This window comes from Eretmochelys imbricata, chromosome 27 (genome assembly GCF_965152235.1).
Source record: "Eretmochelys imbricata isolate rEreImb1 chromosome 27, rEreImb1.hap1, whole genome shotgun sequence".
Classification (NCBI taxonomy): Eukaryota; Metazoa; Chordata; order Testudines; family Cheloniidae; genus Eretmochelys; species Eretmochelys imbricata.
The window spans coordinates 10,036,093-10,050,098 of NC_135598.1; the positions used below are offsets into that span (position 1 = coordinate 10,036,093).

At 44.2% G+C, this 14,006-nt stretch overlaps 1 protein-coding gene across 2 annotated transcripts in view; it reads left to right on the top strand.

Annotated features, from left to right (window-relative positions):
* LOC144258128 (beta-1,4 N-acetylgalactosaminyltransferase 2-like) overlaps positions 1–14,006 on the top strand; it is a 50,578-nt gene that overhangs the window by 19,996 nt on the left and 16,576 nt on the right. The window contains exons 4-7 of one of the 2 annotated variants that reach the window (XM_077806491.1): positions 6,938–7,111; positions 11,372–11,509; positions 13,055–13,161; positions 13,763–13,800. In XM_077806491.1, the coding sequence (XP_077662617.1) occupies positions 6,938–7,111; positions 11,372–11,509; positions 13,055–13,161; positions 13,763–13,800 (457 nt within the window). The remainder of the gene's footprint in view (positions 1–6,937; positions 7,112–11,371; positions 11,510–13,054; positions 13,162–13,762; positions 13,801–14,006) is intronic. The other variant, XM_077806493.1, reaches the window with a different exon arrangement.

Sequence of the window (14,006 nt, forward strand, 5' to 3'; positions counted from 1 at the left end):
AGTGACTTCCACCAGTTCATTGATGTGACTTTCTTTAAAACGTCATCAGCAAACATATTTCTTGAAAGGTTCTTATTCCAAGACTGTGTCTCTTTTACAGCCTGCTGCCATTATAGGTTTTCCCTTCTAGTCAGAGAATGGTATGATAGATCTCTAATCAGTGATGAGCTGCCAAAAGGTGAAGAACTGGTTCCTTCAGTCGCTCCGGGTCTTCGGCGGCACTTTGGCGGCAAGCCCTTCAGTTACTCTGGATCTTCGGTGACACTGAAGGACCTGCTGCTGAAGTGCCGCCGAAGGCCAGGAGCGAGTGAAGGACCCGCTGCCGGAGCGCCGCCGAAGACCTGGAGCGCCGCTGGGTGAGTAAAAATTAAAAAGGGATTCTCAGGGGAGCCTCCCCAGCCAAGAGCTCAGGCGGGCCGGACAGGATGGTCCCGCAGTGCAGATGTGGCTTGCAGGCCAGAGTTTGCCCACCCCTTTAACAACTGGTTCTAAACCGGCTTCAAAATTTAACATCCAGTTGGTGCAAACCGGCTTCAGCTCACCACTGTCTCTAATCAATGAAGGCTACACTCAGAAAGACCTCAAGACTTCCGGAATATGCTGCTCAAACAGTTTCACTTCTGTTTCTACTACCTGTCCCTCCCTTCTCATATTTATTTCCAGACTTCTTCTTGTCCAGATCTATTCCATCCCCAACAATCTTCTATTCATTGAACTTTTTGAAACTTTGCACTTTTAGAGAGAGGTAAGGGATTGACTCTGTGTACACAAATTTGCAGAGGGACTGAAGGGTTGAGGTCTGTTATTTCAACCGTGAAATATTTATTTATTTATTTAAAAACATTTTTGCTGTTAACAAGCATGCTATCTCTTCAGAAACAAATCCACAGTTTGAGAACTGCAAAACGAATAATTTCTGATGGTATTTTCTAAAGTGAGCACTGAGTATCATTGGGTAGATAGAAAGATTAACCTAAATCTATACAGAAGCCCTTGGAACCCCATAAAATTGGGTCCCTAATCCATGAACTATTGGAACTCCTTGACAAAACTTTTCTTAAACATTACATGAATATATTGTCTCATACCATAGAATTAGAATTTATAATCCCTATTCCATGATAGGTTTTTTTTCCTCAAAAAGCATTTTATAAAAAAAATCCATTTAAATTAAAAAAATCTGTTTTTTTTTAATTTTTATTTTTTAAAAAATTGATTTTTATCCACCTTGCTTCAGAGAATGATGGGAGTCTTTATACAGGGTCTTAATGATGCCTTATGAGCTTTAAGAAAAGGTGCGTAAATTAAACCAACTTGATGCTTTTTGAATATGCTATAATCATAAGTAAGTATTTTTAAAACATCTAAAAAGGTGCACACATCTCACAGCTATATTTAATGATGTGGAGGGGAGAAGCAACTACAGCCGCTTCAGTGTTTAAACACAGCCACTTCCTTGTCCCAGAAAGTAAAATGACCATAACGCCTCAAAATAAAGGGTACTAAAAATAGAAAAGAAGGGACTCAATGCAAAGGAACCCAAGAAATCCCAGGAAGGTCACAATCATAGATACATTTAAATGTCTTTCTTCCTCATTGATGGAGAAAAGTAAATGCAGAAGTCATCTTGTATTCCCTGATCGTCTGTATTTCTGCCAACAAAAAAATGTGAAAGTAAGGTGTTCTCAAAAATGCACCTCACTTTATGGGCTCCCATGCCCTAACAGTAATATGACCCCCCACTTCAAGTCAATGCTTTTGTGTTGGATCATTGTACTTGCAAGTGGTTGTATTCGCTTATCCCAAAACTTTGCATACAACATTGTAAGACTTGTGGTGCTTTACAAATGACCCCTGATCAGGAGTGCAGCAATATTGACTTCAATAAGATCATAAGAAACTACTTTAATGAATAAGGGTTTCAAGATTAATCCTATAGATAAAAGGCTAACAACATTTTTACTTTTGGAGAGGAGATTGTCTTAAATACCAAGTGCAATAATTCCACAGGTATGTAATGCTTTCTTTACAATCTTCCTCCTACCACCAGGCAAAAAGCAAGAGATCTTGGTATGCTCCAGTAAACCAGGCAATACCAATACCAGGCATAATGTTCACAGTTATTAAATGTTTACAGGACTGGGCCCTAGTTTGCTTTAGTTCTGAATGTCTTATGTTTTGTTTTATTTTATTATCTTCCTTGTTTAGTTTCTGGAATTTTATTCTTCAAGGTAGTCATTTAAAAAGGGACAGTGAGGCAGAATTAATTTTTTTGGTTTGTTTAAAAATACCAGAATTCTTATAATCTCCCTGTACTTTTGTGCTCTGGCTTTTTTTTTTTTTTTTACAAATATCTGGTAGTTGCCTTTTGTGTGAATAGGATCCAAAGTGACTTGAAAATGTAAGCCTGACAAATACTCATTTTTTTCCAGAGTTTTTGGGGTTTTTTTTAAATTTTGTCCTTAACAATACAATTTGACTGATCTTAAGTAAAATGATATATAAAACAAAAGGTAAAATGCCTTTTACAATGCCTAAAACCAACAAATATTTCCATGATGTGTATTTAAAAAAAATGAATGGGAACTTTAAAAAACAACACACAAATGTTTCCTTTAGTTGTTCTGTACGTGAAAAGCTGAAAGGAAAACAAAGAAAGAAAGAAAATTTATGGTCACAATGTCATCATTGCCGGGTGAACTCAAGTTACTCTTCTCAAGTTAGCCTGGCTCAAGGGAAAGTGCCACACTGCAAAATGTCTCGTGTGAGCAGCACCGTGTAGGAAGGCCATTCCTCCAGTTTTAAACCAGACCTACCTCTTTTTGGGTGACTTGTCCCCCAGCTGGTACTGAGCCAAACCAGACTTGGTTTTGTCCAGTATCAGGCGAGGGACGCCATTTTGAAGAATGTGCCATTCCGCCTCTGCCTGTGTGAGTGGAGCGGCGCATTCTTCAAAATGGCGTCCTCTGTGCAGCATGAGCTTGTACGCACCAGGCATGCGAGGTCATGCTGGTGGGGGCGGGCCCACACCATTCCCAGAAGTACCAGAGTGTCCATTATTATGGGAATGTGTAAGTGGCCACTCTATCACAGAGCAATTGTGTTAACAGCTGACCGTCTACACACCTGATGGGCCAGCTAACTTGAGCTAAAAGCACCCCTACTTGGAGTTCAGGGGGTTTGTGTGTGAACAGAACTTGAGTTAATTCTTCAGTGAAGACAAACCCTCTAATGAATTGACTTCTCTGTTAAGACTTGATTCTACAAACACGTAGGCAAGTGAGTAACTTACGCAAAAAATACTACGGAAGTTGTCAAGGTTCCTTCCCCACTCTGAACTCTAGGGTACAGATGTGGGGACCTGCATAAAAACCTCCTAAGCTTACTTTTACCAGCTTAGGTTAAAACTTCCCCAAGGTACAAAATTATTTTACCCTTGGATTTCCACTGCCACTGGGTTTACTGGGAAACATAGTTTGGACATGTCTTTCCCCCCAAAATCCTCGCAACCCTTGCACCCCACTTCCTGGGGAAGGTTTGGTAAAAATCCTCACCAATTTGCATAGGTGACCACAGACCCAAACCCTTGGATCTTAGAACAATGAAAAAACATTCAGTTTTCTTACAAGACTTTTAATAGAAGTAAAGGAATCACCTCTGTAAAATCAGGATGGTAGATACCTTTCAGGGTAATTAGATTAAAAACATAGAGAATCCCTCTAGGCAAACCTTAAGTTACAAAAAAGACACACAGACAGGAATATTCATTCTATTCAGCACAGCTATTTTCTCAGCCATTTAAAGAAATCATAATCTAACACATACCTAGCTAGATTACTTACTAAGTTCTAAGACTCCATTCCTGTTCTGTCCGCGGCCAAAGCATCAGACAGACAGACGCAGACCCTTTGTTTTTCTCCCTCCTCCCAGCTTTTGAAAGTATCTTGTCTCCTCATTGGTCGTTTTGGTCAGGTGCCAGCGAGGTTACCTTTAGCTTCTTAACCCTTTACAGGTAAGAGGATTTTTCCTCTATCCAGGAGGGATTTTAAAGGGGTTTGCCCTTCCCTTTATATTTATGACAGAAGTAATTGGGAATAGCTTATGTAAGTAAAATGACTCTTCCCTGTGAACGTGTTCTTGCAGGATGGAGCCCTTCAAGATGGACAGCATTCCAAGTCTAGTTGGACTTTTCCCACACACTGTTCTGTTTGTATAAGTGCCATTTCCTTTCTTGGGTCAATGTAAATAAGTCACAGTGATATTGCTAATGTCGGGGTAGGTCCTGGAGAAGGTTTCGAGTGTCTGGATTTCCTCCTGATGATGTGAAAAATCCATTCCTCATTAAATTTAGGATTCCCATCTCATTCCCCCCTGGTAAACTGATGAGCTTAAAGCTCAAAAAGTGGAGCAGAGGGTGCTTCTGTCTTAAATGGGTTTATTTAGAAGTGATTGCTATAGATGATTTAGGTATGTGTTGTTTAGTCCACCAGTGTTCATACCCTGGCTTGTTTAAATGGTGGGCCCAAATATTCAAACACAAGTGTCTAAATTTAGGCACCCAAAGAGAAGTTTGTTTAGACTCTTCCCCCACACCCCCTTCAAATGCTGAGCAACCCCACTTTGTGGCTTCAGTACTTTCTTGTTAGGCAAGAAAGCAAGTAATTAAATACACATCCTATTTATTGCTCAACTGTTGGTGGGCACTCTTTCTGTGCAATGAATACCACCGCTCAATATGGACATGACTTAGTACAGCTCCTTTTAGGGAAGACTGCACAGGAGAAAGGAGTGGGGGAAAATGTTGCTGGACCAATGTACAGTGAAGTTAAAACATAGTTATCTTCGTATTTCTCTACAAGCTATATTTTGAACAGTGACAAAACCATGGGTCTTGGGGAAATGCATGTGTGAGAAATTGGAAAGGAGTGGCAAACCACCAGAGACAACTGCAAACAGTCAAAACCTCTTGAAGGTAAAAAAGGAATATTAGGGCAAACCGCCATTTGGTTATATCTATGAATAGGAACAAGACTATTTCAGTATAACAGAGAGGAGGGAGAGACCCTCTGCATCTATTCATTGAGGAAAGCAGGGATGTTCTCATGAAAAATTGGATCCTGGTTCTTGCGAAGCCATCCAGTTCTGCAACTGACTGAACTTTGGGGGGGGCAGCCTACTTTATTAAATAGGAAAGGTAACTATTAATAAGTGTAGACCCAGGTTCACTTCTTATGCTTTTGTTTTGTATTGTGACCATTTGTTTCCACCACCCTTTCTTGTTGCTACTTAAATCTTTATTTTTTCTTAAATAAAACTGGTTTTGTTATAAGTTCTCACAAGTGCTGTGTGGTTTGCAGGAGCGGTGGTTTAAGGGAAAACTAGTAAACTGGGGTACACTGCTTCAGTGGAGGGAGAGGATCCAGGATTTCTGTGAGTCTCTTGTGTCAGGGCTGGATATCACAGGGAAATGCTTCGAAAGGACTCGAAGATTGGGGTACACCTATTGTTAACCCGCAAGGTGAGGAGAGGGCTGGCATAGCCCAGAGGAGAGTGCTTGAGTGGGTGAAAGACTGGTGGTGTTAGGAAGTTGCAGCCACCATCTTCAATGGAGCAATGTAGCCCGGCCATTATGCACCGACCAGCTTCTGCTGACAGAAACTTCAGTTAGGGGGTAAGCAATGCTGAAAATCATGAAGTGTGTAGTTACCACTTTTTTCCAAAAGCTACCTGTGCACCAGATCTACCTACAAAACAGGGCAGTGGGGAGGGGTGTGCATTCTGGTTGCTTTGTGGCATTCTAAAGTCCGTATGGATACGGGTGGGAAGCAGCCAGACAAGCTAAATTATTTTTTAAAATCTGCAAGTTGATATTTCGAATAGAGTGAAGATATGAAGTATGGCCTGCTAATGTTGAGTTTTGTGTTTAGTGTACATGCATTACATTTTTAACTTGAAAACAATAAGATAATTCCCGAACAAAACAACATTAAGACTGAGTACATATCAGCAATTCTGCATTAAATACATTACAGGGATGTTGTAATTTACGCAAAATACCAAGTGCTATAAACCTAGGAAGTTCATTTTTAAGGCTACGTATTTAAGAGAAATCCAAATGTATTTACTCTGAATTTCCTGGGTTTATAATGTTTGTGGGAAAAGAGTTTTGTTTTTTGGGGATTTTTTTTATATATTTACAGCATCTCTGTAATGTATTTAACCTGGAATTACTGACATGTACTCTCAGCCTTTGCTCCATCTTAATATAGTCTTTGGGGAATAATAAAGGTTGTGAATGGCAGAAATACTAAATGTGGTGTCTGGAGGAAGTGGCCTATAATTCAGGGTGTTCTTGCTCTGAGTCCAGCGCACCTTTCCCCTGTGTCACAGTCCAAATGGGTCAGCAGAACCCTCGGTGTGGATTCTAGGAGAGGCATTTGGTAGGTGGGGGAATGAAAGTAGCAGCAGAGATGCACTAGGAGAACTAATAAGATCTGTCTTAATATCTATTCTTAGCCAATAATTGCAACTAGTCAACAGGTAAATTCTTAACTAGTCATGCTCTAAAGGACACAGGGCTGTCTGGTTTAATAACACCCTCAAAAAGTTCAGAGAAAAAACACAATAAAATACAACAGTTTTTGTCTCAAGCTCATAAGTTTCTGTCTGAACAACTGTCCTATAATTGGTATAAGCAGCTTCCCAGCATGGGTAGTCAGTCTTTCCTAAGTATAATCAAGGAAGGAGGCTTTTTTATTTGTTTGGCAGAAAATTCTTCTGAACATGAAGAAGAGATTCAGATCTGCTGGGTGTGGGTGGAAGGGAGAAAAACCGAAGGTGAAATGCGTTAGAGTTTGGAAATGCAGCCACAGAGCTAACAGCTTCTAAATGCTGCCTCGTTGCTTACTGAAATCTTCCTTTCGTCTATTTAATGCAGTATGAAATACTTCCTTATCCTGGTCTTGTGTACAGTGGTTGTGTTTTTGGCCTCCATGCACTGGCAGAGGTTAACTAAAAATCAGATCAAGGGAGAGATTTCAGAGGCTCGGTCTGACATGAAACTTCTGTCACCAGAAAAATACAAGTCCTTGTTTACCTACAATGGAATTTGGTAAGTTCCCTTGCTGATATTAACTGCTTCAATTGTTCTTCGTAGCTAGATTTGTGCAAATACTGCAAAGGAAAAGGTTGGCTAATGTTTGTTTGAATTGTTAGATTTGCTCCAGCTGTTAATGCCCATATTGCAGAAAGTTAATTTCAGGTTTGGAATTAGGATGATTTGCACTAGTTGCCTATTTCATCCGATCCAGGGATAAAAATTCACAGGATCTTTGAGATGAATGGAAGCGTCTGGCTTGTTAGATGCTCCTTATAAATTGGTTACGAACAAGCTACAGACCAAAATTATTTGCAAAAATTAATTCTGCAAATAATATTGACTAACAAACTTGAGAAAATTGCAAATTTTGTTCACAGGGCCGGGGAGGAGGGATACAAGGAAAAAATAATTATTCCTTTGGATCTATCTAATCAATCACAGCAACTGGAACTGTAATGGGGGAAACTTTTAAAAGTGCTTAAATCACATTGACATTCAATGGGACTGAAGCCACTAAGGGTACACTTACATGGCGAAAAAAACAACAAAACCCAAACCCAGCAGGAGCAAGTCTCACAGCCCAGGTCTACAGATTCAGACTTGCACTATGGGGCTAAAAATACCTGTAGAGACATTCCACTGGGCTCTGAAATCCAGTGAGGGTGGGTCTCAAAGCCCAAGCTCCAGCCTGAGCAGGCATGTCTACATTGTTATTTTTAGCCCTGTAGGGTTAGCCCAAATCTGTCAACCTGGGCTCTGAGACTCACAGCCACAGGCCTTTTGCAGTGTAGATGTACCTTTAGGAGCTTTTATAGCTTTGATGCCTAAATGCTATGGTGGTGCAGAAGAGTGTCTCTTTTGAACAAAAAGGAGGTATGCTATAAAACATTAGGGGAGGAAAATAATGATGCATCAGAGTTATGTCATTGTTCATGATAATTAGGGGTGTACCAAATTCTCAGCTGTGAAAATCGCGTCACAGACCGTGAAATCTGGTCTCCAGCCGCCCAGCTCTGAAGACAGCGGAGCGTGGCAGTTACTGGCCGGGCACCCAGGTCTGAAGGCAGCACCATTGCCAGCAGCAGCGCAGAAGTAGGCGTGGTAATACTATTACCCCCCACACCAATAGGCTTGCAACCCCCTTTTGGGTTTGAGAACCCCAGTTTGAAAAACACTGCAGAGAAATCCCACATTTTTTGTGGGTGGGTCACAGCGTAAATAGCAAATTTCGCGGATGTGTAACACATCCATGAAATTTGCTATTTATGCCGTGACCAACCTGCAAAAATTGTGGGATTTCTCCAAGATTTTAAGTAGACCCTTCATGATTGATGCAATAATAGCTAGGTAGAAATGGGATTCAAATTAACTTTCTTTCCTCTTCCCTGTTGTTGTTTGGCAAAATAGCAGCTGCTCTCTCTCTACCACGTGGCTCAGCTGCATCTTTGTTTTCACACAACACCTAATGGTCCCAAGACAAATGAATAATAAAAGATAATGGGACAAATTGATCCCTGCAATTCACTTCGGTCTTTCCTGTTCTCTGCCTGTGGCAAGTACTAGTTTAGCTTCTTGAGGGCTGTGATACTTTGGTCTAATTCTGGATGTTGGGGTGCAGGTGGCCGAGTGGTGTTTCGTGCCTTGTGATACATCGGTCAGGCTAGATCAGGGGTCGGCAACTTTTCAGAAGTGGTGTGCCAAGTCTTCATTTATTCACTGTAATTGAAGGTTTCACGTGCCAGTAATACATTTTACATTTACAGGGGCCGGCGAACGAAACCCCAGACTGGCAGTGGGCTGAGTGGGGCCGGCGGCAGGCAGGCAGCCCCCTGCCGGTCTGGGATTCTGGCTGCCTGCCCCGCTTTGCCCTCTGACGGCCCGGGGTTCCGTCCATCCAGGCCAGCAGCGGACTGAGCGGCACCGGCGGCTGGGATCCCGGCTGGCAGGGGACCAGTGGATGGAATCCCAGGCCGGAAGCAGAGTGCCACTGAAATCAACTCGCATGCCGCCTTTGGCACGCATGCCATAGGTTGCCGACCCCTGGGCTAGATGATCTCGTGATCCTGTCTGGCCTTAAACTCTGACATCATTCCTGAAAATGAGCCTGAAGTGCTGGTCTTTTATTTCACAAGCAATTGGAAAACAGAGCTACGGCTTCCTCCCAGAAATCTATTAGTGAGGGGCAGTGTGGTCTAGTACAGGGGTTCTCAAACGTCATTGCACTGTGACCCCCTTCTGACAACAAAAATTACGACACAACTCCAGGAGGGGGGACTGAAGCCTGAGCCCACCCGAGACTTCAGTCCCCCCTCCTGGGGTCGTGTAGTGCACAGTGCTTGCCTGGGGCTGGGGTAGGAGGGAATGTGGTGTAGCAGGATGGTTCTGGGGAGCAATGGAGTAGAATGGGAGGCAGGTTACAATATCTGGGAAGGGTGGGGGAAAGAAGAAGTAGGCTATGGAGTTAGCGTAGATAAGGTATTTATTGCTGAGGGTCAACTTGCTCTCCTCTAACCAACAAAGCTGGTCTTGCAACTTCTCAGTGGACTCAGAGAGTTGCCTAAGGCACTATCAAGTCTGCCAGCAAAGGGACCTGCAAATAATTGATCTGTACCCAGAAAGAGGAAGCTCAGACACAAGCCCCTCCATGCAAACCCAAGTACATCTCTGTTTACCTCTGACAGGGGAAAAGAGGCAGCTGGACAACTTGTGGGGGCTTTATTGCTAACGGTTTGCGGGATTTATTGTTCCTCGACACCCGTTCTTGCAGGGAGACAAGTGTCTCACAATCTCCATCAAGCATATTATGGATTATGTCCAGATTTTCTAGTGATCCCTGAGGCACATGCCCATGTGGTTGCTTGTTTTTGCTGTTTGGGCTGGTGGCGGTTAGAGATATAGAGGGTTGCATTTGACCTGACCCAGTTTCTGGGATGAAAGAGGGGGCTCTTTCCCTCTCTGTTCTGGATCTTAAGTGGGTTTGGAGCTTCCCTCCTCCTTGTGTTCTGTCCCTATCCCTTCTGCATGCTGGATAGGAGGGCGATGGTCACCTCTCCTGGCTGCTGGGAAGATGGCCCCAGTCTGTCATTACCAGAAACTCTCTCCTCTTGCAGGGAGTGGAATCTTGCAGCATTGCTCCCTTCCCCATGGGAAGGAGACATCCAGCGAGAGAGATTAGGTGACTTTTCTGAGTTCACAGAGAGCCAGTGGCAGATCTAGGAATAGAACCTGGATCTCCTGACTCCCAGTTCAGTATTTCATAGGGTTCTCCTTTCCAAACTGGGAAGGAGAGGTGGGGCATGGCCACTGGTTCTCTATCCCAAAAGTTGGCTCTGGTATTAAGTATGATGGAGCGGGCGGAGGGGAGGTGGTTTGTTTGTTTGTTGTTTTATGGCCCTGTAACAGGGTTCATGACCCTTCCTGGGCCCCGCTTGTCCTCCCCAATAAGGCTTGGAGAGGCTTCAGGGTTGTGCAACACCTGGGTATTTATTTACTTATCATTGTCCCACCTCTAGTGTCCATCTATATACAGCTTTATAGGTTTGGTTACCTCCTTTACAGGCAGAGTCAGCCTTCAGCTAGGAGGCCTCCAGCTCCCTCCCTGACTTCTCCATGGCTGCCCCCTGCCTTCTGGCTCCCTCCCAGCCTTTATAGCCCTTGGCTTGTCAGGCCAGCAGGTGTTGCCAATCCTTAGGCTGGCATCCGGCCTTTTCCATCAGCCCCAATCTGTTTCTTCTGATTGGAGCTGGCCAGACAGGGGCTAATTAGGTGCTTTTGCACCAGCACAGGCCCTGACCTTGAGCAACAGCTTTCTTGGGCTCCCTCTGTAATCAAGGACCTGTTTCCTAGCTGGTGTCAGTGGCTCTGTGCAGTTACACTAGCTGAGAATCTGGCCCAAATGTCCTACAGTGTAACCCAACTTTCTTACAAAGGAAGCTACATTCACCTGCCAGGGCAGTGTGGGATCCTGTTCGCTTCTTAACTCTGGCTCAGTCACGATGTTCCCATCCAGAGCTGAACATCCTGCAGTGCTGGGACGGTAGTGTCCAGCTGAGATCAGAACTTTGCCAGTGTGCATTTGAAACAAGGGTTTCATGTCCATGGTTGGTGGGTTAGGCCCATATCACTAATATATATACACACGCCCATACAGGCCTAACCCACCACGCTTGGCCATATGCATATTATTTTCGAAAGGTCACAAAACAGCAGATTCTCCCAGTGTCCTTGCACAAGCTGAGCCTTCTGGGTTTTCTTTTTTTTCCCTCTCTTCAGGCTAGCTCCAAAGAATCAGTGTGAGTGCGCCAAAGCTGACCGTGTGCATGTCTACCAGATGGAAGATTATATTGATAAGAAAGACCTTGCCTCCATTAAAGAGAGGCAACGGAGGGAGTTGGAGCACTATCAGAAAAGGTAAAGGGATTCTCCTGTCTCTCGACCTGTCCAGCCTGCATCTTTCCTGGCACTAAATTCATGTGGGAAAGTCTCATGAACTGAAGCCTTGGGGCTGAGTTGTACTGAGGTAGAAGAAACAGCTATGGAGGAAAGCAGAAATGATCCTTTCAGCTGTTACCATCGGTGATGGGGTGTACAAATCCCACACTGGGCACCAAGGAGATAAGGGATTATTTGGGGTTTCGCCAGCCCTGCCCCACCACACCTGCAGCAAATCCTCCAGCTGCTGGAGGAATTAAAAGACGCAGGGAATTAGCTCCTTTGAGAGGCAGAGAGCTCTAGCTAAGCAGACCTGCAGCCTATAGCTCCAGCAGCACAGAGCAGAGGGAAGCCTAAAGATCTGATGCAGCTGCGCAAAGGGGCCCTCCCTGAGGGAAGGTAGGACCCATCCCAGAGAAAACCAGAGAGGGAAGTATCCCTGTGGACCCTGGACATAGTAGCCCCCTCTTACTTATTTTGGTTTGGATTTCCCCAACACGGGAAAGCCTTGGAATAACGGGGGCAGGAGGGATGTGAGGAAGAGGCCCAGGGAGGACAGCCTTAAGCAGCCTTGGTTGCCAGACCACTGGTAGCGCAAAGGACCCTAGGTCGGAGCCTGGTGGAGTGGGAGGGCCTGGGCTCCCCTCCCCACAATCCCCTTGACAGTTAGGGGTTGCAGCCATGACCACTAGGCCATGCTCCCCAACCAGACCCTGAGTGACGACCATTACACCATCTAAACCACCACCTACCTTATTTCTCTGTCTTTGTGAGGGTAAGTACATCTTTCTCTGATTTTTGTGTATTTATGCCTCTTGGGCCTTGTCTACGCTCGTGGCGGCACATAAGGTACATGTAGCTGCAGTGAAAAGTAGACTGCATCCATTCTGTGGTGTGTAGCTACACACGGCAGTGAAAGGCTCTGGAATGGGGAGGCGTCAGGACAATAAGCTCCTAAAAATAGCCGTTCGGCTGTGAGAGACACTGCGGTGGTGTGTAGAGCTGTGTAGGGTGTATAGCCTAGGGTTCTGGTGTTTCTCTACTTGCTGAGGCAGTGCCTCGAGGTCTACATGACTATTTATACCGATGCTTCTTGGACACAGTGTCTGACCTCGACATGCCACCATAAGTGTAGGCCTAGTAGCACCTAAGAACCCCAGTGAAGGATCAGGATCCTGTTGTGTACAAAGAAGACACTCCTGGCTCAGAGATCTTGTAATCTATGGGTCAGGTTCTTCCAAACAATTCTGCTGCCACTTAGGCACTGACGTACGAGAGAGATTTTTCACAAGTGCTCAGCACACAACTTGCACGCTCCATGTATCCTGAAAATCTGGTTGCTTCATCTGGTGCCCCAGTGGGAGACTGTCTCTTGAAATTTCAGCCACAATCATCCAACAGATAGACAGATAGGGGATGTTGGTAGAAAGAAGTACTCATTCAAACTCTGTTTTACTGTTAACACAATTTTCATAATCCCTTATCCTCCCGACGCTGACCCTGTTCTCCTCGCATTTGTTCCAGATACCCCTCAATGACTCAAGATCTAGTAATAGCCAAACCAAACCTGCCATTAAGCTATCCTATTCAAGGAGTAGAGGTGATGCCACTCCACACGATTAGGATTCCAGGTATACTTGTCCTGTGCCTTTTCATAGCCTGCTCATGGTTCTCAACTTCCAGTGACGTCTAAGACCCTGTCTCTTGTACATACTCTCTATATGAAAGAGGGGGGCTTTGTTCTTTATTGCACCTGTATTGGACTTGGCTTACTCTGAAGACCCAACCCTTCATACAAAACTGCTGAATTCAAAATCCATTCACTGATACCCAGAGATCTGGTTTCCTTCCAGTAAAGTGCAAAATTATTGATCTTTGGCTTTTATAAGGTGCAAGGAGAGGTGGAAACCTAAAGGCTGGCTCTCCAGCTGGTGTAAATCAGTGTAGCTCCGTTGACTTCCCTGGCTGATGCTTGCTGACGATCTAGCCCTAAATCTTTAGAGTTGCCCCAATGCAAAAATACTACTGACATCTCTAGATCTCTTCCAGGATAAAATTGAGGGGGGAAAATGCACAGAGAAGAGCTGATGTTCTATTTGTATCCAGCTCTGTGATCCCAGTTCAGGTGGGCTGACTGGAGTCTTGTTAGGGAACAATAATCACTTGAGTCAAAACACTGGCTTTAGGCTTGTTACTTACTGTCCTTATGTATGTTTCCCTTTGTTCTTCAAGGGCTTGGTTTGCATGGAGTGACTGAAGAAAAGTACCAGGTATATTTCACGATGTTGTAGGGAAGTTTGTAGTCCAGGGTTACCTTGGCAAGTGCGTAACATGCTTTGAGATCTCTCTGCATGAAAGGTGCATTAGTTTTACATTTCTCATGAGGTTTTCCTTCTATTACGAAGGTGGGCTTGATTTCCCAGTCTTGTATTAGTATAGTAGCATTAGGGTATGTCTCCAATCCCAGCCCGGATAG